Source organism: Gallus gallus, chromosome 3 (assembly GCF_016699485.2).
Source record: "Gallus gallus isolate bGalGal1 chromosome 3, bGalGal1.mat.broiler.GRCg7b, whole genome shotgun sequence".
NCBI classification, from domain to species: domain Eukaryota; kingdom Metazoa; phylum Chordata; class Aves; order Galliformes; family Phasianidae; genus Gallus; species Gallus gallus.
In genome coordinates this window covers 22,434,956-22,456,672 of record NC_052534.1, presented here as the reverse complement: position 1 = coordinate 22,456,672, position 21,717 = coordinate 22,434,956, and the positions used below count along the sequence as shown (strand labels likewise).

General features: G+C 34.8%; 1 protein-coding gene across 2 annotated transcripts in view; it reads left to right on the top strand.

The window, feature by feature from the left end:
* Positions 1–21,717, top strand: part of SYT14 (synaptotagmin 14) — an 85,006-nt gene that overhangs the window by 41,736 nt on the left and 21,553 nt on the right. For both annotated transcript variants that reach the window (XM_015283858.4, NM_001397427.1), the window contains 2 exons: positions 12,835–13,103; positions 14,952–15,401. In XM_015283858.4, coding sequence (XP_015139344.1) covers positions 12,835–13,103; positions 14,952–15,401 — 719 coding nt within the window. The remainder of the gene's footprint in view (positions 1–12,834; positions 13,104–14,951; positions 15,402–21,717) is intronic.

The window sequence follows — 21,717 nt, the reverse complement described above, 5'->3', positions numbered from 1 at the left end:
AGAATGTGGAAACATAATGGGAGAGTAAGTTTACTAACTGCTGCCTTGTTTGCTGATAATTATTAGAAATTATTCCCACCTTATTGGAATGCAATTTCCATTTGAAAATGCCCGTAATAAATTGGCTTAGAGGTGAAACATTTTTCTATTAAGGGAGTTTTATTTTCTTAAATTTATGCATAATCTCAGAATTGCATATGATGTTTCTGCAACTCTTTTATTGCATACATGCTGAAATTGGCTACATTTTACATTTTCAGTGGCTGTATTGATTTAAAAATACTTAAACTATGTCAACTCAAAGTAGCAAACTTGGAATTAGTCTGTGTACTCCTGTTTTCACTTCAATATTGTTCCAGAATTGATCTGATTAGATTGTTTTGTCTGTGTCTTTTCATTTTTCCTTCCTTCTGTGTCTGCTTCCTTCATAGAAGAAACCTGTCACTGTATTTCATTACAAACACTGTGTATGGTATACCTCAATTTTTTCGAGAGGAAGGGGGGAAGGAACACTTCCAAGAGGTTTGATGTTCATCCCATATAGATGGCTGCGATTCCTACTGTGTCAGTTTTCTGGTGTTTGATAAGGCACACAAAGCAGTTATGGGAGAAAGCATATCGCTTGTATCCATGGTAACTCGAAAGATACTTTTGAACTCAAAGGGATAGAATAAGCCAGAGTAATAGGTCTCATTATAAGGGCAAAATACAAAAAAGGTTCATGCATGTGCTTTTAATTAGTTGCCAAATATAGCTGGAATCAGATGATGCAATGAAACAATAATTCTTAGTCCTAGAAATGAGCAACATTTGAAATCTAAAGATGTACTCAACTGAAAGGCTTTTATCTTACCATCTTGATCTTATGGGTACTCAATCCATGAATACTAATAGATCTGCTATCATTTCCTAATCATGCTTAGGACATGAGAGTGCACGTTGATAAAAGCTCATTCAAGTCTCATATGCCTACAAGTTTTAAAAGTTCCATGGTGATATCAATTCTCATGGCAGAGATGAAGCTGCTTATGAATAGCACATGCAATGCACTCTGTAATGTTTTACAAGTGTACCACTGGAAAATTTAAATGTAATGAATGCTTCTTTATACGAATAATAATAATAAAAAAGATTAAAAATGCAGTTTAGTTTGAGATCAAAGATACAGTATTTTCCAGAATAACTCTCTTTAATTTTAAAATAGGAAGGTAAGCAATAGAAGGGAAGTGTGAAAATGTAATCTAAAATTTGAATAGATGCACTAGAATTGAATCATAGAGAACCAAAATAGAACAAAGTACATGGTATAGGACATTTGAATAACCATTTTAATAGAAATATTTTAATGCGGTGAATAACTTTAAAGTTTTCTATCTGAACAGCAGTGTTTGTAAGGAATCCATCTTGCATTGCAGTGCAATTCTTCACATTATTTTCTCTGTTGCTATAGAAACTAATTCTAGTGCAGCTGTGATCGCTTATCAAAATTCTAATGTTTCAATACCCATTTCTTATTTTGAGTTATTTAAATAGCCTTATCTTACTTTGAATCAATCTGCACATTTCATCATTGTGGAATTGTTGACTGGTCAAAATGGTAATGCAAAGAGATAGCAAATGCTGTTTTTCTTCCTTTCTGCCATCTAAGTTATTACACTTTTTGTTAAAGTTTGAATAACGGGCAAATTAAGGCTTTTTCACTTGATAAATAATAAAGGTCAATATTTGCAGTCTAACATTGGCATTTTGATATGGATATTACTACCTCAATGTAATCTTAATTAGAATTTAGTATTTTGCAAACCTTCCATTTTTCTAGTTATGTAGATTCACCCCAAGACCATGTATTTATATATGTATTTGTTTACAGGTATGCATTTAACAAAAAAAATTATGCACACATATAGTTTGTGGGTTTTTTTTTGTTAGTGGCTTCTACCTAAAACCTGTATGTGGATGTGTTTATGTCATCAAAGTAAAAATTTCAGTGATACAGGAGTGTCTACAACTTGTCAGCCTCAAGGTGTACTGCAGCAGAGCATCACCAATTAACCAAGTGTTCTACATTTCTTTTGATTCTTATAAAAATGCTTTGTTTTTCACTTTATTAAACAATGAAAGGTTATACTGGTGAGATAATAGTATGTAGTAAATCACAATGCAGCAGTGTAATTAGTTTATCATATATGCAGGGAGAGCTATATGTAAAAGTAAATACATTTACCTGTAAATTTTTAAGCTACTGTATTACAGAACAGACTTTATAGATTTGAGATAATTCTGTGCTGTATAACCAAGGATGGGAGCCATTCTTGATCCCCACATGTTGTAGAACGTATATGGTAGAATCAGTGAATCATAGGTTGAAAAAGACCCAAAGGGGTCTTCTGGTCTGATCTGATTGAAAGAGAGCAGCTAATTTCAGGCCCTAGCCAGCGAGCTTTTAAAACATTCAAGGAAGATGATAACGCAGACTCTGAGTAACCTCTTCCAATCTGTAAGCACTCTAATTCCTAAGGTTTTTTACTCTCATTTAATGAGAATTGCCTGTGTTGCAAAGTGTACATGCGTCAGTTACATATACTCGTTTTATATATTGCTTAAAAATATAGTCTTATTAAGTCTTAGTGCTGAGATAAAAGCAATTGACAAAAAACCCCTCAGAAATAGCGTTCTTGTTGTGAACCATGTTAAATATCACTCTGCTGTTCATATTTTCAGTTGTAGTGATCTAAAGACCATACTGGCAACAAATTATGAAAACAGGTAGGATGATAATGGTTCTCAAGACGCGTTGTATACTTTCTAATCCTCTAGCAGAGGTTCTGAAATGTTCCAGTAGTACATTTCAAAATAATCATAGACATTATAATGTGTGTACACTAATTTCACATAGAAATAAATCATTTTCAATTTGGAAATTATCATACAAATATTTTGCAGCTGTAGAAGTCAGGCTTTGATTGCTAATTATCTCCTGCTTACTACCTTTAAGTCTCTTACTCAACAAGCAAAATTAAACAGTAATTTTGGATTGTGTATAATTTTTTTAGTAATACAAAAAAGGTTCATGAGAAACAAATTTTTGTTGGATATGCATGTTTTTATTCTGTAACACAGCCTAATATGTATAAGGTTTTTATGTATAGAACTATTTTCATGACATCACAATTTTCCAGTTAGTGTTTTGTGCGGAATGGTATGCTGCACTCTGATCTGTTGTTTAGCATGATTGTTTCTTTGGGTGGATGGCAGGGCAGAGTAATTCATCTCCTACTGTTTGATGAGGGCTGAAGCATCATTACATAGACCTTATGTATGCTGCAGTACGCATCTTAGCCACTGTTCTCTGACCCTCGTAAGCATAGATCTTGTGACTTGTAGCTATAGCTGAATGAAAATATCTTCACTAGAAAGTCATGCATTCATGAAGTGTTCTCAAAATTCAGAAAATTACCTGTTCTGTGAGTTATATTGTGACTGTGGAAGCTTAGCAACAACTTCATCATACGTGACTTATTAGCCTAGTAAAGCAACTCATCTGTAACAGTAGGAGTTCTGGAAGCCCTGCAAAGAAGTGCGAGAAACTTAGTTTTGTGTAATTATGCTTCTGCACACCCTGAGAAACTTGTTTGAGGCTTTGCTGGACCAAGTGGAACAGACTCACAGGCTCCCTGTTGCTTAATCCATGCCTTTTCTGTGCATCTTCCTACTGGATGCATGAAAGAAAGATATCTTGGTTTGAGAGCTTATCCATTTTCTGTGATTTTTACTATGTCTATTTCTCCTCTCTTTTTCTGGCACACGACTGACTGCTTTTTATTTGGTAAAGTTATGGGATCTGTTTCAAGATTTCTGAATTTTTTTAGAATTGTTTTTACAGAAATACTCAAATGACTATAGCAAATACAGTTCATTTTACTAAAGGAACTCACTGAGCTGGTGTGTTAAGGAAAGAAGTGGAAAAAAGTACCTGAACTGACAAGAGAAGCTGAGCTCCTTTGGAACCTCAAGGTCTGAATAAACAATTGCCACCATCTCCCCCTCATTAGGAAAAATAACTGATAATAATTATAGAATATAAACATAAAAAGCCTATTCTTACAAGCACCTTTCTTATCCTTAAATATAACTAGCCATGTTCTCTAGGTTGTGTAGATTTTCACCTAGAAATATGGATATTCCCACCCATCGTCTTCTCAGATTTCTCTTTTATCTTTTCACTCTGACATTCATTTTTTCTCAGATCTGAACCAGTTTCTTACATGTCATATGTTTTATTTTTCTTTTCCTTCACTTTTCTTTGTCATTTTTATTTTTACGTGTTAGTAATTTTCCTTCCTGCTTGCATCTTTTATTTTTTTCCCAGTTTGCTTTTTTTCTCATTTTCTGTACAGATCCAGTGAACTTCTCTCCCTTTATTTCTCCTCATTCCTTTGCTGATTTACTAAAAAGCTGTCACTTTCTTTGAGTCATTGTGCTTACTTTCTCTTTTTGCCTTTTTTTCTCTTCTCTTTTTTCCCCACACTATTATACTTCAAGTTTTTTTTCCTTCTCTTTCAATGCAAAGCTGATGATAGTAGAAAATTCTGTGGGATTAGATCTCTAGCCTTGTGGTTTGGAGGTTTGTGTGATTCTGGTGTTAAACAAATTGTGTTCTTAGTTTAATAATAATTTAGAAGGCTTGAAGTAAAAATGAATTAAAAGTAGAAGAAACAGCTTGGGCCCTAGACTTCAAAGACTTGGTTTTAATTCTACACTTCCTTGATAAGTTTGTGTTGTTATGAGCACTTCAGAGCTATATTTGCAACAGTCTTTATTGCCTCTCATTTAGATCGATACTTTAGTTCTCTATTTGTAAAATGCCAAACACATTAACTTCTACTATTTCACTATAATATTTGTGTATATCAGGTGTTATGAGATAAATCAGCATAATGTAAGTATCCAAAATGGTTCGGCAGAAAATTTAACACATACTCTGCTGAAGTAGTCAATGCAAAATCATTGTGGTGCTGCTCTGTGTTAGTGTTCCATGCCAGCATTAATTCTATTGTTTGTTGAGTATTGTTTGTTCTCAAAATTACTATGAAAGTAACACAAAGGAATGAAAGCCATCTTTGTGTTCTTATACTGGAAGCAGTTCTTCATTGAAAACATCTTTCCTGATTCATTTTAACCAATCAAGGTAGCAATACGTTCTACTAAAGAGACCTAAAACACATGGGAACTCTACCGAATTTTTGGAAAAGAATTACAGAATAGGGTTACTAAGGTGAATTTTTTAAATTTTTTTTGTAGGGAAGTTTTTTTTAAGCTTCAGAAAGTGTTTGTGCTACAGGTAGTACTTATGTCTTGTCTAAACTTAAAATAGGAAAAAAAGGAGGAATTCTGATTTTGTGACATGTGCACTGTATACTTCTACATGCATCTAATACCATCAAGTTAGTAATTATCATGAACTTAGAAGTCTTTTCTTGTAGTATTTGGAAACTTTTGTACTTGTTAAATCAAAACTAGATGTACCTGAAATAAATCAGAAGTATTAATATATTCAAGAACACAGTACATATGGTGCGTTAATCCTACTATCTAAGCATATGTTTTTCTTTATTTGAGACCAAACACAATGAGAAGCAGATCGTTAATAGAACATTAGCTGTGTATTACAATATTTTACTAGGATTTGATTTCCAGATCTCAGTAGCATCTTTTTCACCTTTCCCACCTGTCATCCTGCAACACAGTTTGTGTATTGCATGTGTAGTACTGTTAAACTGGATTAGAATTTGAACTGTAATTTGAAGTGGAAAATGTACTCAACTGAAGTATAGTAATGACAGGAAAAGATTTTCTACAGTCCCTGTCCAGCTACTACATTACACAGATTGGTCAGAAATGGAAGTTCTCATTGAGAATCATTTACAGTATGTAAATTCTTCAGAGGTTTTTAGCTGCTTAAACTCAAAATTCTCACTTTAGCATCTGAAAATGCTGGAAAGCTTAATTTGTATAAGGTTTCAGAGAGATGAAAGGTATTTCCTTGTCACCAAGACATTCTAAAGATTTCAAAGCTGATTGTCAGTCATCTTTGGCAAAAGTGACTTCTAGTGTATTTTAAAAAGGAAAATTTAATTTCATTTTTAGAGAGTGGTAATTTTGCTAATTTGGGAAAAGTTAACAGTAAACAGCGGTGTAGAGGAATATCTGTTCTTTTAGGAAGTTAGCCACCATAGTAATTAGAAGAGAAGTGTAAAAAGTTGGCTGCTTATAAAAAGCAAAGTAAAACCAGCATCTAAGTTAAATGAAGTTTTTCTGTCTAGGATGTTGAATTAACATAGTTATTACAAGTACTTTACCTAAGGAGATACAATTGTGGAAGGGAAGGCAGGCAATTTTACAATTTCATTTCTTTAAGATTGGTGCTTCAAAAAAAAAAAAAAAAAAAACTTTACAGAGTTGGATATAGCCTCAGAAAAGCAGTTTTTTTGCAACCTCTTTTAAAATGATGAAAAAAAAATCTTTGGGAAAGTTTGATCAGATTTATTTATACTTACATCAATACGTGAGTAACATGTTGAACCATTAGTTTACATAGTCTTTGGGGTATATTTTGGATAGCTGTTCAGAAAGAACTGGGTTATACTATTTTCTATTCAAATTATTAAAAATACCTTAAAAGAAATCAGGGAATGATAGTTAAATTGTAAGGAAATGAATTCAAGGAATGCTAATATATAATTTTCATTCAAAGACAACCAAAATATTTGGGAAGGAAACAAAAGGATTTCTTTGACAGTTAGTTCACTATAATGTTTTAATAATGCATTTGTAGTTAGATGTTCTAATTTAGGCTAATTTTAGAAATAACTTGGAATTCTTCAGCAGTGTAGCACTTTTCTGTGATCTTTATTATAGAAGGAATATTTCTTCTTGTCTAGTGGACTGTCTCACAAATCAGTAGTCTAGTAATTGCAGATAAGAGTAAATTCTTTTTGTTAGTAAACAAAACCAAGATGTAGTTCTGCAGTCTCATAATGTAAAGAGACAAAAAAAATTTCTATGCAAGTATCAGTAGCTTCAGCTCATCTTAGACCTTTCCTGAAGAAGAAACTTGAAAGCAGCTTGAAGAACTATATATCTATACTGTAAAACACTATATATCTATACTATAAAACACTGTTTTAAGTGTTAGGTTTAAATCTGGAATCAAACTCACAGGGTATGTAAATTTTATAAACATAAGGAAACAAAGGAAAACTTTAAAACAAGACAGAACAATGTGATTACCTTTCTTGTTTTTGAATGAATTGCTTGATTAAAGCAATAGTTCTTCTAGGAATGGAAGTCTTAAATATGGCAAATAGAAGAAGAAAGCTGACAAAAGATTTTGTCCATTGCCCCAGTCCTGTGTTCCCTTTATTTCATTAAGAAAGACTTATGCAATAACTCTTTTAGAGTAGAAATATAGGGTTTTTTTAATTGTAAAATACATGTTTTTTCCTCATAAAGATGCATGTAAGCTTCATTTTAAAGGAAAGAGAGCTCCGAGGTTTCATTCAATATTTAATGTTTGGATTTTATACTGCTTGTAACATGGAGTAATTCAGTCAATGTAATATTTTGGATGGTAAAAAAGTTCAAACATGAAAATTCCATTTGGTCTGTCTGTGCTGCATGTCAGAAATCTCTAAGGATATTTAATCATTCAGAATAAGAAAGGTTTCTTTAATTTTTAACCAAGTATTTCATTTTATGTTTTATTTAAATTGTCTTAACATTTACATAGAACCCCTTGAAGGCTTGAAAACTTGAAATTTCTTAGACGAAAAAAATTTGAAGTGTATGTGGAGATATAGGAAGAAAATATAGTGTTTGGGTATGAAGATACTCATGGTAATTTCAAAATGTGACTTGCAAAATGATTATATCACAATTATTTAAATTTCTTGTTTAAAAAATTATTTGGGAACTAGATTCTCAAATAAATTTTGTGATGATGCTGCCTTCCAAAATATCATGAATATTTAGAGTGATATACACAAGAAACTCTAAGTTGCAAAAGGGAAGTTAATTATTGCTTATGAGACAAGGGTATTAGAACCATAGGGATAATTTCTTTTTCTCTATGTTGAGATAGAAATTGTTGGAATTACTCAGGAAACATGGGCTGAAGAAAGCTTACTTTTTGCTGCTGCTAATGAAAGCTTTTAGGAAAAGTAATGAAGATAGTGAAGTCTAGACATTGTAAGTATGGAAAGGAACATTACAAGCTTCATGGTAAAACACCGTACAGCCTAGTGTGGTCCACAAGGGACCTGGACATAGAGGATCACTGGGAGCCAAAAGATAAGATAAAACCTGTAAACCTGCAGGTAAAGCATTTCATATGCTTCATCCTGAAACTGATACAAGAAATGTATCATGTCTGCTTGATTCTCAATCAGTCTCATGAAAAGGGACATGGGAAAGGAGACTGACCACATAATGAAGAGCATCTTGATCAGCTTATCTGTGCGAACCAGCAAATTATGACCAGGGAACTGTGTACAGAGCTGAATATTGGCTTCAATGCATTGGAAATGATTGTGGCAACGTTGGGTAAGTGTAGGATGTGGCCCTCAGTGAGTAAAGTGGTGTGCGCTATCTTTGGGATAGGAAAAGGATGATCGTTCTGAGTATCCTGGAATCCAGACAAACCAGCAACTCTGACCACCAGAGATGCTGACTAAGTTGAAGTCTCAAACTTTTAGAGTCAGGCTGGGGAACATGACAACCTTTCTCCCGCAGCATGGTAACACCGGTTTGAAGGCTGTGGAGCACTTTACCAGTTTTGTCTGAACTGTCCTACCACACCAACTGTGTAGTCCAGGTTTGGAACCTTCTTACTTCCATCTGTTTGGGCCAATGAAAGATGGACTGCATGGGCAACATTTTCCTAGCAATGACACTATCATAACAGCTGTATAACACTGGATCACTTCCATGGGTGCAGTTTTTTTTTTTTACAAGTGCAGCACAGAGGCTCTTGTTCATCACTGGCAAACATGCATAGCTGCTGGTTGAAAAATACTGTTTTGTAGCTGAGAATTCATTCTATCAAATAGCGTTACTTTACTTTTTGTAGCTATTGTAATTTCCGTGGAAATAAATGGAAGGCATTACTTCTGGAGCAGCCTACATATTCAAGGTGAAAAACTAGTTGTGAGATCTTTACCCTGTAAGTTTCTCTTCATCTTTTCTCTGTTCTGGCAATTCAGGGCTGGGAGGAACCTCTGGCTAAATCTGATAAGATTTCTTTGTGATTATTCCTTTATTGCCAGTTTAGGATATATGTTTGCTGGTTGTTTTTTGTTTGTTTGTTTACTGATTTGTCCAAATTGATACTATAATTTAACATGCCTATGCACTCTGGATTGACACAATTTATTTTCTACCTGGCATGACAGTGGAAAGTGTCTTGTTAGTGTTGTGCAGAAGATGCTCTAATTAATTTTAGGTTTTCACTGTAACCTTTTGCTGAAGAATAACTCTTTAGCAAATGCTGTTAGCCACGTTCAGTGGTCTTTGGAAGGTGTTCTTTGTGTGTACAATTAAAGGCTAATATAAAAGTGTATAAATATGCACCTTAAAATAAAAATACCGTACATATTTAAAAACATACATATTTAAAAACAGTGATTCTATTAGTAAATATACAAACATTTCAGGACATATTTTCTTTTCAGCTCCAAATGTCTTTCTCCAATGCAATTGGGGATAGAGCAGCAAGCATTTGCACTGCTTTCTTATTTTAAACTTTGGTATGTATGCAGTACGTTGTTGACTGATTTATTATAGTTGCTAACTCTATGCAATTTTTTAAGGAAAATGACCAGTGTCAGACATTCAGTTTTGCTGTATTCTCCTCTGTCCGTAATATCATTCATCTTCGATATCATCAGTAATTATGTAATCATGTAATTGAGCAGTTTCAGAGAGCCATAAAAACAATATCATAATTTTAGTGAAACATTTACTGCTGGGAGGGGGAAATTAATTTTATATAAGACTTGTTCAATTAAAGGTCATTTTAAAAATAACTTTAGAGAAGCCTTTTCTGCAGTAACAGTTCATGCTTGTGGAGACATTGGTGTCCTTAGACTTTTAAAGCTGGTACTGGGTTTTATTTATTTTTTAGAACTTATATGTTATTTCTGTTTAGTAAATAAGCTTTCAATAATAAGTAGATAAAACCTGCTCCAGTGTTTCTGCTTTTCAGAGATTTTAAAGTCACAGCTGGTTAATATTTCTGCTTTTCCTCACCTCTTCCCTACCTACATTAAAGTACCTTTTCTGTCATCTAGCCTGTGTAGTTTTCCCGTAGGGACGTATAATGGAGTTCATGAAAGTGGGGAAAAAAAGTGAGTTATATAGCCATTTGTTTACTCGTGTAAGACGATAATGGTGTTGATAGTTATCCAGAAATACTTTCATTTCTTTTGGCTGCAGAGAAGCTGGGAGTTAAAATGTCTTTGCAGATGAGATTCCAAGTAAAAAAGAATTAAATTGAGTCATGCCATTTACTGTCTTTTCAAGGTAACAAACAGCCTTTTACTAACTATGAGCAGGAATTCTTTTGCTCTGAATTTGATTAAATATTTAAGTAATGAAAAATCTTGTTTTCATGATACAGAAAGTTAAAGAATATTGTTTTATGATTAAAATATCAGTTTATATTCTAAAATGGTGCTTATCTAGTTTTACAGGCAGAAGCAATTTAATCTCCCCAAAAAATGCTGCCCTACATCCATTCATGTTTTACACTTAGATTTTCCCCATTCCTCCCCTATGTGATTTCAAGATTCTGACTGTCCTACTTGAGAACTTCTTTTTACGTGTAAGGCTGTATGTGTGTCTACTGGAATGATGACTGCAGTTTGAGTGTAGGATTCCCTGCCTGCTCATTTCTTGTTTCCTGCTCTGTGGGGCTTGAGTTTCAGGAGCACAGAGCTAACTAACAGCAGAGAACCTTTTGCATGAATGCTGTAACAGTGTAACAGTAACTTGAGATTGCTCTGATAGGACTGCCTCTGATGTGTTCATCAGAGGGAGGAGAATTCCTGACAGTGATCATCTGGTAGGAGCACTTTGTATTGTTTTTATTACTAATTTGTCTTATCTAAAGTTCAGAAGAGCTCACTAGGAGCCCAGTGGAATAGGGAAGAACTCTACATTCCCCAAAAGAGATGGTCTTTGAGGCCAGAGAAAAACCTGTGCAGTAGATATGCTCCATAATGAGCTATGCTGTCACAGCTTTGGAGATCTGCAGTGTACTGTGGCTTCCTTCCAGCCAGCGTGTCCAGGTTTGCTTCCCTTGAACAATGTGAACATCCATCAAGCCCCAGAATCTGTGAAGTGTTTCTGTGTGCTCAGATAGACATAGTCCAGACTTGCAATGGAAAAGATTTTTTTTAAAAAAAGGGAGCTTTTCACTTTTTATTGCCTGAGAGCACCACATTATTATACTTTCAATATTGTTTCGTATAAGGCTAACTCTCTAACAGTTATGCATAGTTTGTTCAGGTGTTACATTGAACTGCTGGTAGTTACCGCTGAAACCGTTAAAGGGTTGTATACTCGATGAGAATTTAGAACACAGGCAGGGCAATTCTGTCTGCAAAAAAATTGATGATGAAACTAAAAGGTGCCACCTTTGTCATGTGGGAAAGAAAAGCATTTTCTGTCTTATTTGAATCTGAAATCAAGACTTATGTCATTCTAAAGTTCAAACTTCTGTTAGCTTCCTTTTTGGTAGATTTTCCTACATATGAAAGTGATATGTCTGACACCAGAAAATATCATTGCTTTGAAGTTCTTTTGCATAAGTTATTCCTACATGTGAGTAGTATTGAAATCTTCATTAAAACTTCTATAGCTGACATAAGCAAAATGCAATGCATGTTTTACCTATCCTTGGTACTAATTTCATTTCATATACTGCATGTCTTACTGCCTTTTCCCATCTCTGTGTAATTCTGTGTAGTAAAATCTAAGACTGAAAATTGAAAATTATTTGGAATTAACTATTCATAGCCATGAATCCTGGGTTGATTTTCTGAGGACGTGTTCCCCACGGTTCCTTCTATCTAGCTAGTGTAAGTGTAAAACAAGGATGCTGAGCATCAAGCATTCACCACAAGCTCATGGCACTATTTTCAGAGGCTAGACTCAGTGTCTGCCTTCTTTATACTGGGTATTCTCCAGTGTAGCTATTCTTAAGAGGTAGTAAAGAATCTGTCTCTGAGACACTGCTGCTTTTGTTAAATTCAAAGCGAGCAGAGCTCAGTAGTGTGAGAAAACTTGTGTCAGCCCTTATTAGTAACTTATCTGTCTTCAGAGTTTAATTTACTATCTCCCTGGCTGAGCAACTGCATGAGAGGTAATCAAAGTTAGATATCATGGCTTTAGGAAGTGTATTTTGTTTTCTTAATTGGTTTATATCCCACCTGTGCAGAATGTGACTCAGGATACCCAAAGGTTTTTGCAAGGTAAGCATTAAGGAATTCCTACTCGAACTTTTTGCCATATCATATTTGTGCTGTATTATATATGATTTTCACAGTTCATTTTGACTATATATTTAATATTTTGCTTTCTCCTACATCCTTCATCTGAGAGATCATTTCTTTCATTTTCAGTGAATGCTTTTCAGTAGTATTTTTATCTAGTTAGTAATGTAAAAAAGGACTATTTAAAATACTCTTTCCAGATATTTGGAATTACCATTTTCCACAAAGCTATTTCAACAGTAAATAATCAGAAAGTAAGTAAAGAATTTTCACTTATTCTCAGCTAACTGCATTCAGAGAATGAGAAGAACACCTCCACTAGATGAACTGCAGCCACCTCCATATCAGGATGATAGTGGTTCTCCTCATCTATCATGTACGCCTTCTGAAGTTGGAGACAGTAAATGTGAATTTTCCCAGTGCAGCAACAGTCCAAGATGTTCATATAAGTGTCCAAGTGAGGGAAGCACAGGACATGAAATAGAAAGCTTCCATAACAAAGGATATGAAGAGGATGTACCAAGTGACAGTACAGCTGTCCTTAGTCCAGAGGTAAGTGAGAGTGATTGAATGTTCTGAAGAGTCACATAGTAAAACCTTTCTGGAGCATTTTTTCCTTAATAAAAAAAAAAAGTGTACAGAAATTTGAACACAAAGGATAAGCTGTAACATTAAAGAAAAAAAGGTTTGTCAGAAAATAATAGAATTTGAGATTATTAATTGTAGTTATTGTTACGATGTCTTAACTTTCAAGCAAGTTCCCCAAGAGCACAGATTATTTTTGGAACCAGTCAGAAACTTTGTCCTGTTAAGGACTGAAATAAAACATCTTTTTCTTCCACTTACTTTTTTCTAATCTAAATTAAAGCAAAAGCCAAAGAAACAAAAACAAAAGAGGATTAACACTTTCCATGCTAAGGAACTGTTTTTGTTCCTGATTATGTAACATATCCTTGATGGTGAGGGGGAAAAATTACAAAGGCTTTTTAAAAATTTGTTGATGATACAATAGAGATTTAGACCAGTTAATTTTCGCCTTTTCCATTCTAAGTTACAGTGATACTTATTAATCATTACTACAAGAAAAAACATCTATCACTGACATGTCCTTGATGAGTCTTGAACAGCCAGTTACTGTGCTGGTATGTAATGGGTGTGTTACTGCTGTAGTGTGCAGAAGAGGCTTTTTTTTGTTACAAATGTCCCTTTTGATTTTTTTTCTCAAGTTTTGAGGTGTGTGTCAGGGAGCAGCACTGATGTGTCAACAGCTGTTTCTGTCTTAGGAAACCCCTTGTTAAGCTGATGTTGCATTCTGAGATGCTGATGCAATATATGGACGGCCCACCTTCTGTATGGATGCAAGGTCCTCCAGCAGATAGCTGCCTACATGTGTCTGATGGTCAGCTAGGGCCACAATCTGTGAATTTCAGTGCTGAAAAAGACAGTGTGTACATATGATCCTCAAACCATAATAAATTACAGCGAATGTAACTCTGCCCATTATGTGTCATGCCTATCAGTAGTGCAATAGGAGAATACCATCAACATTTTTTAGGGATGCTCAGCAACTCGTATAATGAGGTTTTCAGAGGAGTGAGTTCTCATAGCTAAGTAGCATCCAGTCTTAAATAAGAATGTAACATTTTTAGATCAAAAAGGCTGTACCAGATTTGGAGGTTGGCAGCCCTGTCTGTGGCAGGGGGGTTGAAACTTGATGATCCTTGAGGTCCCTTCCAACCCAAGCCATTCTATGATTATATGTAGTAACTATTTTACAATACAATTATATGTAGTAACTATTTTACAATTTTACAATGTAGTTTTAGGACTGATGCTGTTTATGGAAAGTTCAGAAACTGTTCAGAACAGACACATCATATGCAGTGTTAGTAAAACTACGTTAATAAAGTCATGATAATTTTTGGCACATCTATGGAACATGTTTTTTAGCTGCATGTGCAAATAAGTATTGTAATTCCTATATTCATTGCTGGCATTCCACCATGCACTCAATCACCAGCCAGGTCTTAAAGTACCACAAAATGTTAACATAAAATGTGTGTATACTTGCACGAAAGTAAGGTAATTATATTTCGTAACATATGTGTATGCATTTTAGCATGTGGGGCAGAGAAGAAGAGATTATAAATACTGCCTAATTTAATTCAAGCTCTGTCTGATTGGCTCCTGGCTTTTGGCAGTATTGGTCAGGTAAAGTCTTTTTTTTTTGGATGCTAGTCAGCATCTCTTCAGGCTTTCAGTGTTTAATTACCTTGTTTGTGAAATAAACAAAAAGATCATAGTCACTTCATATTGCTTAGAGAAAGCCATGCATTTCCATGCTAGATTTAATAATAGAATACAATAAATAAATAAATAAAAGCTTTTTTATTTCTTCAGGATATGTCAGCTCGAGGATCATCTTCACAGCTTCCTAAACCTTTTGATCCTGAGCCAGTAGCTAAATATGGCACACTGGATGTGACTTTTGACTATGACTCACAGGAACAGAAGCTTTTGGTGACAGTGACAGCTGTCACAGACATTCCCACATACAGCAGGACAGGTGGAAGCTCGTGGCAAGTACACCTAGTTCTTCTCCCCATAAAGAAACAGAGAGCAAAAACCAGCATCCAGCGGGGACCGTGCCCTGTCTTCACAGAGACATTCAAATTTAATCACGTTGAGTCTGAGATGATTGGGAATTATGCAGTTCGCTTTAGACTCTACAGCGTACGCCGCATGAAAAAGGAGAGGATTGTGGGAGAAAAGATTTTTCACTTAACAAAATTGAATCTTCAAGGGAAGATGTCAGTGCCAGTAATATTGGAACCTTCTTACAGTCTGTCTGTGAGTATTAAATGAAGCAGAATAAGAATGCGGTGATATACATTGTCCTGAATTGTGTAAGAATGGTATGTATATTTATAGCCGTCACAGTCACTGGATTTTTTTCAACAGTCATCATATTAGCAGAAAGATAATTTCCTTAAAACTTCTGTAAGTACATTTACTTTTCACCTGCAAAAGCTGTCTGCATTTTTTAAATTACTTAGAATTTTCCAGTCTATAAATAGGCATACGTGTGTATAAATGCATATTATGTATATATACATGCATAAGTATAATCTTTATCCTGCGATCCACAGACCTTCAATTAAAAAAAAAAAAGCTAAAAAGCTATCATAGCCGATGCCCTCTATCTGTTACAGTTAATTCTTGGTTTCAATACATATTTTTATGAAAGACTTACAGAAAAGAGCAATTCTGAGAGTGTAAAAGCATTTTTAATAACTTCAGATTAGAACCTTATAAATAATTTGATTTTTGGCTCAATCTGAAGTGGAAAAACAGTGTGAAATGTTGACCAAACTGGAAAGGACTTTTACTGAGGGGGGGAAAAAAGCCTATGTATCTGACAAACAATTTTCCCCCTCAAAAAAAATTTAACCGTCCTATTCTTATTAAGCAAAGTAACTGTAATTAAGGGCAAACTTAAACACTGTCAAAAAACAGGAGTTTGGGCTGTATGTGCTATGTCCAAGCATTTAGTGGTGAGGGTGGCTGCCAATGGTACAGTAGATTCCAGATAAATCTCCCTTCTTCCCAAGGGAACTTCAGATTGCATCTTCTATTTTTCAGGAGATAAGATTTTAACAGTTTCATTTGAAGTTTTTGCACCTCTATGGGCAGTAGGTCTCCTTTTTTCTTCAAATTTTTAAATAAGCTTTTGTCTAGAGTGGGATGTTTGTTCTGGTTGGGGCAAAGAGTGCATGAATGTTGGCTGCTGAAGAGATTTCAGTGCTTTAAATAATAGACTTTTGGGAAAAATAGATGATTTAGCAGGGACATCTTTATTTACGTGGTTGTCTGTTTGTCATTTTTTAACAAAAAGAGAAGGAGAAAGGAAAGAAAGCAAAAGAGATTTTTCCAGTTAGGAAAAAATGGAGTTCATTCTGCATTTTCCAAAAAAAAAAAGTTGAAGAAATTGAAATGACATTTCTGTCAAATATGAGTATTGCAAAAACCATTCAAAATAGAATGCTGTTTTATTTAGTGGTTAAATGTAAACTAATTAAAATAAACTGAGAGCAGACCTCACATCTGATAGAGTATCATCTACCAAAAAAATGGTATTTTTCTGATTTGCTGAAAGATATGAGTCATTCTGTTTCAATGATGAAGTGTCTCACTTGCCTAGTGTGAACTTTGCTAATGCTGAGTTTGCTAGTTTTGTAGCTAGGGACATAAGTGCCCAGCAGGAAATAAGCCAGGAAGAAGTTACTAGTAGGAGGTAAGTGTTGTTTTACCTTGGAGAGATTCAGGGATGTTGGTAATTATTAAATCCATGATGAGGAACATTGTAAGTTCTGAATTAAATTTGTTTTGCTTAGTTGAAGAGTGTTGTTTTGTACTGAGAAATGTTTGTATTTGACAGCTTTTTATGAAATTAGTAATGGACACATAGTTGCCCTGTTTTTTCCACTGCTTATTATATGGATTTTATATTAAATATACCTCTTGTCACTGAGATTTCCTAATCCACTGAAACATCTATGCTAATCGTTTCTGCAGGGATGTATTTTATTTGCTCTGTCTGTGCCTCATTAATATATTAATGTATTTCTTAGCTAATCGTCTGCCTTATGATTATAAGAGCAGTTCATATCCTGTGAAGCTTAGTACATTTTTCAGTTTTACCCTAAAACTATTCACAGGAGAAACTGAGTAAGGTGAACCAGCAAGTTTAGTGCATTTGGAAAATAGTGGTATGTTCACGTGAGCTGGGCCTGCTGCTTTCTCTGTTTGTTGTTAAAATGTGGACAAGTACACGACATGGTGAATGCATAATATTTTTATGCTCCTTAAATAGATTTCAAAGCTCTGCAAGACTTCAAATTTACATATATATTCACAAACTTTCTTACCCAAGGCTTCAGCCTGTTTGTCACCTTCTTACATTTCATATGACATGTTGAATTAGCAGCTTTTACACAGTCTTTTTGCTATTTATCATTAACAGTCATTCACTGAGTTGTTCCTGTACCGTAAAAAGTTATCTTTCCATTTAACAGTTCCTCTTCAAAAACTCCTTTCTTCCTCTGCGTGGTTTCCATTGCATTTGTTCTGCTCCACTTCTGCTTTTATAGTTCTAACTCTTCCATCATGTTCCCCAAGACCACTTTGGTATGTGTTTACTACAGTTCTCCCACGTAACCAGGGAATTCCTCTTCACACACTATTCTCAGCTCTCATCACACACTGACTGAAATATCTCAGGCTTTCTTCCACATTCAGTATATGGGCAAGAAGCAACAGAAGCAAAATGAGCTAGACAGAGTGTATATGTTGCTGTTATCTGAAACTCCATGACTCTTTTGGATTTAATAGAGATTGGCCATTGCATCAAAAGCTAATATCAGTAGTGTGCAATTGTTACTTTGCCTGAGTATAGTTTGCTTAGGAAGACCTGATGCTGTTAGAGAAATACTACATTTAACACAATGGTAGTCAAATTTTTGTTTATTTGTTTTGGAGTTCTGAATCCACTGCAAGGCTGTTTGTTTTTCTTCAAGAAGTCCCTGTGGAATTGTTCTCAGTTGCACTTTGTTCTTACTCAAAGAAATATTCCTGACAGTGAAGAACAGCCCCTACTATGATGTGATAATAAAATCTTATATGCATTTTATTGAGGAAAATCCGTTTGGAAATGATAAAATAAAAAACCAAGTGTAGTCCTCTTCATCATCTCACAGGTTTCTTTTCTGATGTAGAATGAAAACCAACAAAGGTATGTTTTATATTTTTGATTTACTTTGGAAGTACAGTTTAGAAGATAAAAACGTGTCTTTCTGCTAAGCAAATCTAGTAATCTTTTATCTTACATTGTCAATAACAAATATGTTTGCTATGGAGAATTAAATTTAACTTTCCAAAGAAAGTTTTAATATACTGAACTCCTAAATGTGACACTTATGTCAAGGAATGAATGGTATGAGCAATCATTTGTGCATTAAGGATTATTTTTGTGCATCTTTTCTATAAATAACCAGATTTTCTGAGAAATATTTTTATTACATTTTTCAACGATATAAATATTCATGCAACGTACAGAAATACTTTCAGTGTTGAGAATGGTGGTTAATCGTTTGATATACTTGTTTGTGTTAATCATCTCATACGCTTATGTGTTGCGCTTAGGGAATTTTTTCCATGTTGCTCTTTGTGTGGTTTATCTTAACTATTCCTTCTAATGGATGTTTATCATTTCATAAAGTGATGAATAAGAACTTTCAGAAAGTCATATTTTTCTTGGGAATTCTTGGCCACTGTAGAGTCAAACTGACAGGTTTTGTGTAAATCTGGTATTTTTGTCCTACTGATGACTTCACTGCTATATGCTTATAGTATGATCTATTCAGGCTTTAATTTGGAAGGCTAAGTACTAACGTTTGTGTGTAATAATTGTATTTTACTAAACTGTAGCTACTATTTTGATACTTTAAATCACTTAGTGAAAAGATAATTGACTTGACTAGGAAATAGATGATCTTTTTCACAGTATTTTGTTTATATTTATATATGTTCCCTTTCAGTATTTAAAGAAAGCGTATAAACAAGAGGGAGACCTACTTCTTATATGGCCTGATAGTGTTAGGACAAGGGGGCTCATTTTTAAACCAAAAGAGGAGAGATTTAGATTACACATGAGGGGAAAATTTTTCACTTAAAGTGCAGTGAAGCACTGGTACAGCTGCCCAGAGAAGCTGTGGGTCCACCATCCCTGAAAGTACTCAAGGCCAGGTTGGATGGGGCCTTGCACAGCCTGAGCTGAAAGGGCAGCCCTGACCATGGCAGGGGGTTGGGACTGTATGATCTCTAAGGTCCCTTCCAACACAAACCATTCTTTGATAATGATTCTATTATTCAACTAGAATTCTACAAAAAAGGATTGGTTCCAATGTCATGGTGCATAAATGCTTCCATTTAGCTTGTAAAAATTATGTCCATCGAAGTAAGGCGTAATTAAGCATCAAACACATTGTTATCAAGGGAATAGTTGTCAGAGTTCATTTGAATAAGTCATGTAAAACATGGAAGAACAAAAGTAGTTCTGACACAATAAGTCTGCACTTTTTTGAAGGATATTATAAGGTGATTGGAAAGTGGTGCTCGTGTCAATGCGGCTAGAGGATAACTTGACAATATGTGGCAAATGAAGCAGTCTCCCCAGTGTAGGGTTGGTTATGCAGCATTTCAAGGCAGTGTCCTAAGTATAAAGACTCTCCAATCAGCAGCTGTCATCTTCTCAGTGCTGTTATTGCCTCAACTGTTTGTGCCCGTTGTGTGGTGTACCCACAGCACTGCTCCTGTCAGCTGAGTCTTCTTCTGCTTGAGTCTTCTGGATCTGGAGAGAAACCCAAAAATGAAATGGAATCTGGTCAGTTTATACAGGCCTACCGCTACAGGAGTACAGTGGCCACATTTAATAATGAACTAGCTTTCCAAATCCATACTATTTGCTTTTCCTGATTGTTCTGTGAGTATATCTAACCATTCATGGCAATTTGTGGCATGTTATTAGTCTATTTATCCAAGAAGCACTTGACAAGACATAGAGACTGTGAAGCTATTTGAGTCCCATACTGAATAACCTTGGTACGTTTCCATGACCCTGAATGTAGGATACTTGGGGAATTCTTTGAATTCCATCGGTATGTCAAAATCCTCCATTGTTCACATTGCCAGAATAAAGATTGTTCCTTGTGTCTGTCTTAATATATGTGCACTGTATAAAATAACAATTTTAAAATAGTGTTTTTTGCCTTTAATCAATGAATTGCTGGAGAAAACTTAATTGCTTAGATTCCCACAGTCCTTGATATTTTCTTCAGCAAATAATCAAAACTGTTTCAGACAGAGTATTGCTATTTTTAACATTGTGATAATACTTCTCAGTTTCTAAAACGTCCCAGGCTGTGAATGACTATTCTATATCAAAGAAAACCATTTGACAAATACTGTTACCTCAGATAGCCAATCTGTTGGTGACAAACATATTACTTGAAACTATAGGTTTAGTTTTGGTCACTGCTTTTTTTATCTACATAAAGCTAGAATGCTCCTTGAATAAATCGATACATGAAGCTATGAAAGGTGTGAATTTGATCAAATGTCTGTGAGATTCTGAGACTCTGATTCTATGTGCCTTAAGCATGATTTTCAAACCCTGATTGCGGTTTAAAAGAGTAAGCAAAATAGAACTGGAAAATATATTATAAATTTCCTAGACGTAGTTTTGTAGGAGTTATAAGAAAATACTATCAAGGTTATCACTGACATGAAATTTCCTCTGTTGAAGACTACAAGCTACTGCTTAAATCTTCCTCCATCAGTTCTTTTAGTGGAGGTAAATTCTTTAACTTTCAAGTCCAAGAGAACTTTGTTTCCTTTTGAGATACTGAGCTTCCCAACTGTTTTATTTTCTCATCCTTTGTATTTTCTTGCTTGCCTGTATACATATATACAAAAATGTATTCTCTTATTACTGTCTTTCAAGGGAAAAAGGGAAAACAGAAGCAGTTACTGTTTGCAGTTTTGAGCACCTTCCAGCAAAAGCATGTGTGCTGTTTTCTTCCTATTTATTTTCATTAGGGAAACACTGATCAGAGACTCTGCACAAACAGATCAAGTTACCTAGCCTGCAAATTCATAAATGAATACTTGTGAAACTTCTATAGTTTTCAATTTATTTACTAAATGATTCTTCTCTAGAGTGTTGCAGTATAACATAAGTGTTCTGAGTTAGCATTCTTCATCTTGGACTTGATCTCCAGGTAATTGCTTTGAGGGATATATTAGAGCTGCTTGCATTTGGTGTCAGATAAAGATTTCTGTTCATAGGGTGTCTTTTTCAAGGGTTCTTTTTGTCATTGTGTGTTAGCTTCTTGTCAGGCATAGCCCTCCATGCCTGACCTTGAGATGCATCTTTCATGATGCAGTTTGTCTTTCTTTTGTGTTCAGTCAGCTGGCCTCTGGAGAACCTAGCTTGTCTCCAGTTCTCACCCTTCTTTGTAGTTGCTATGATAGCTCTAAGAACGGAAGCGGATCCCTTCCAACTGCAGGCACCGAGTGATCCTCATATCCTGAGATTAAACATGACCTG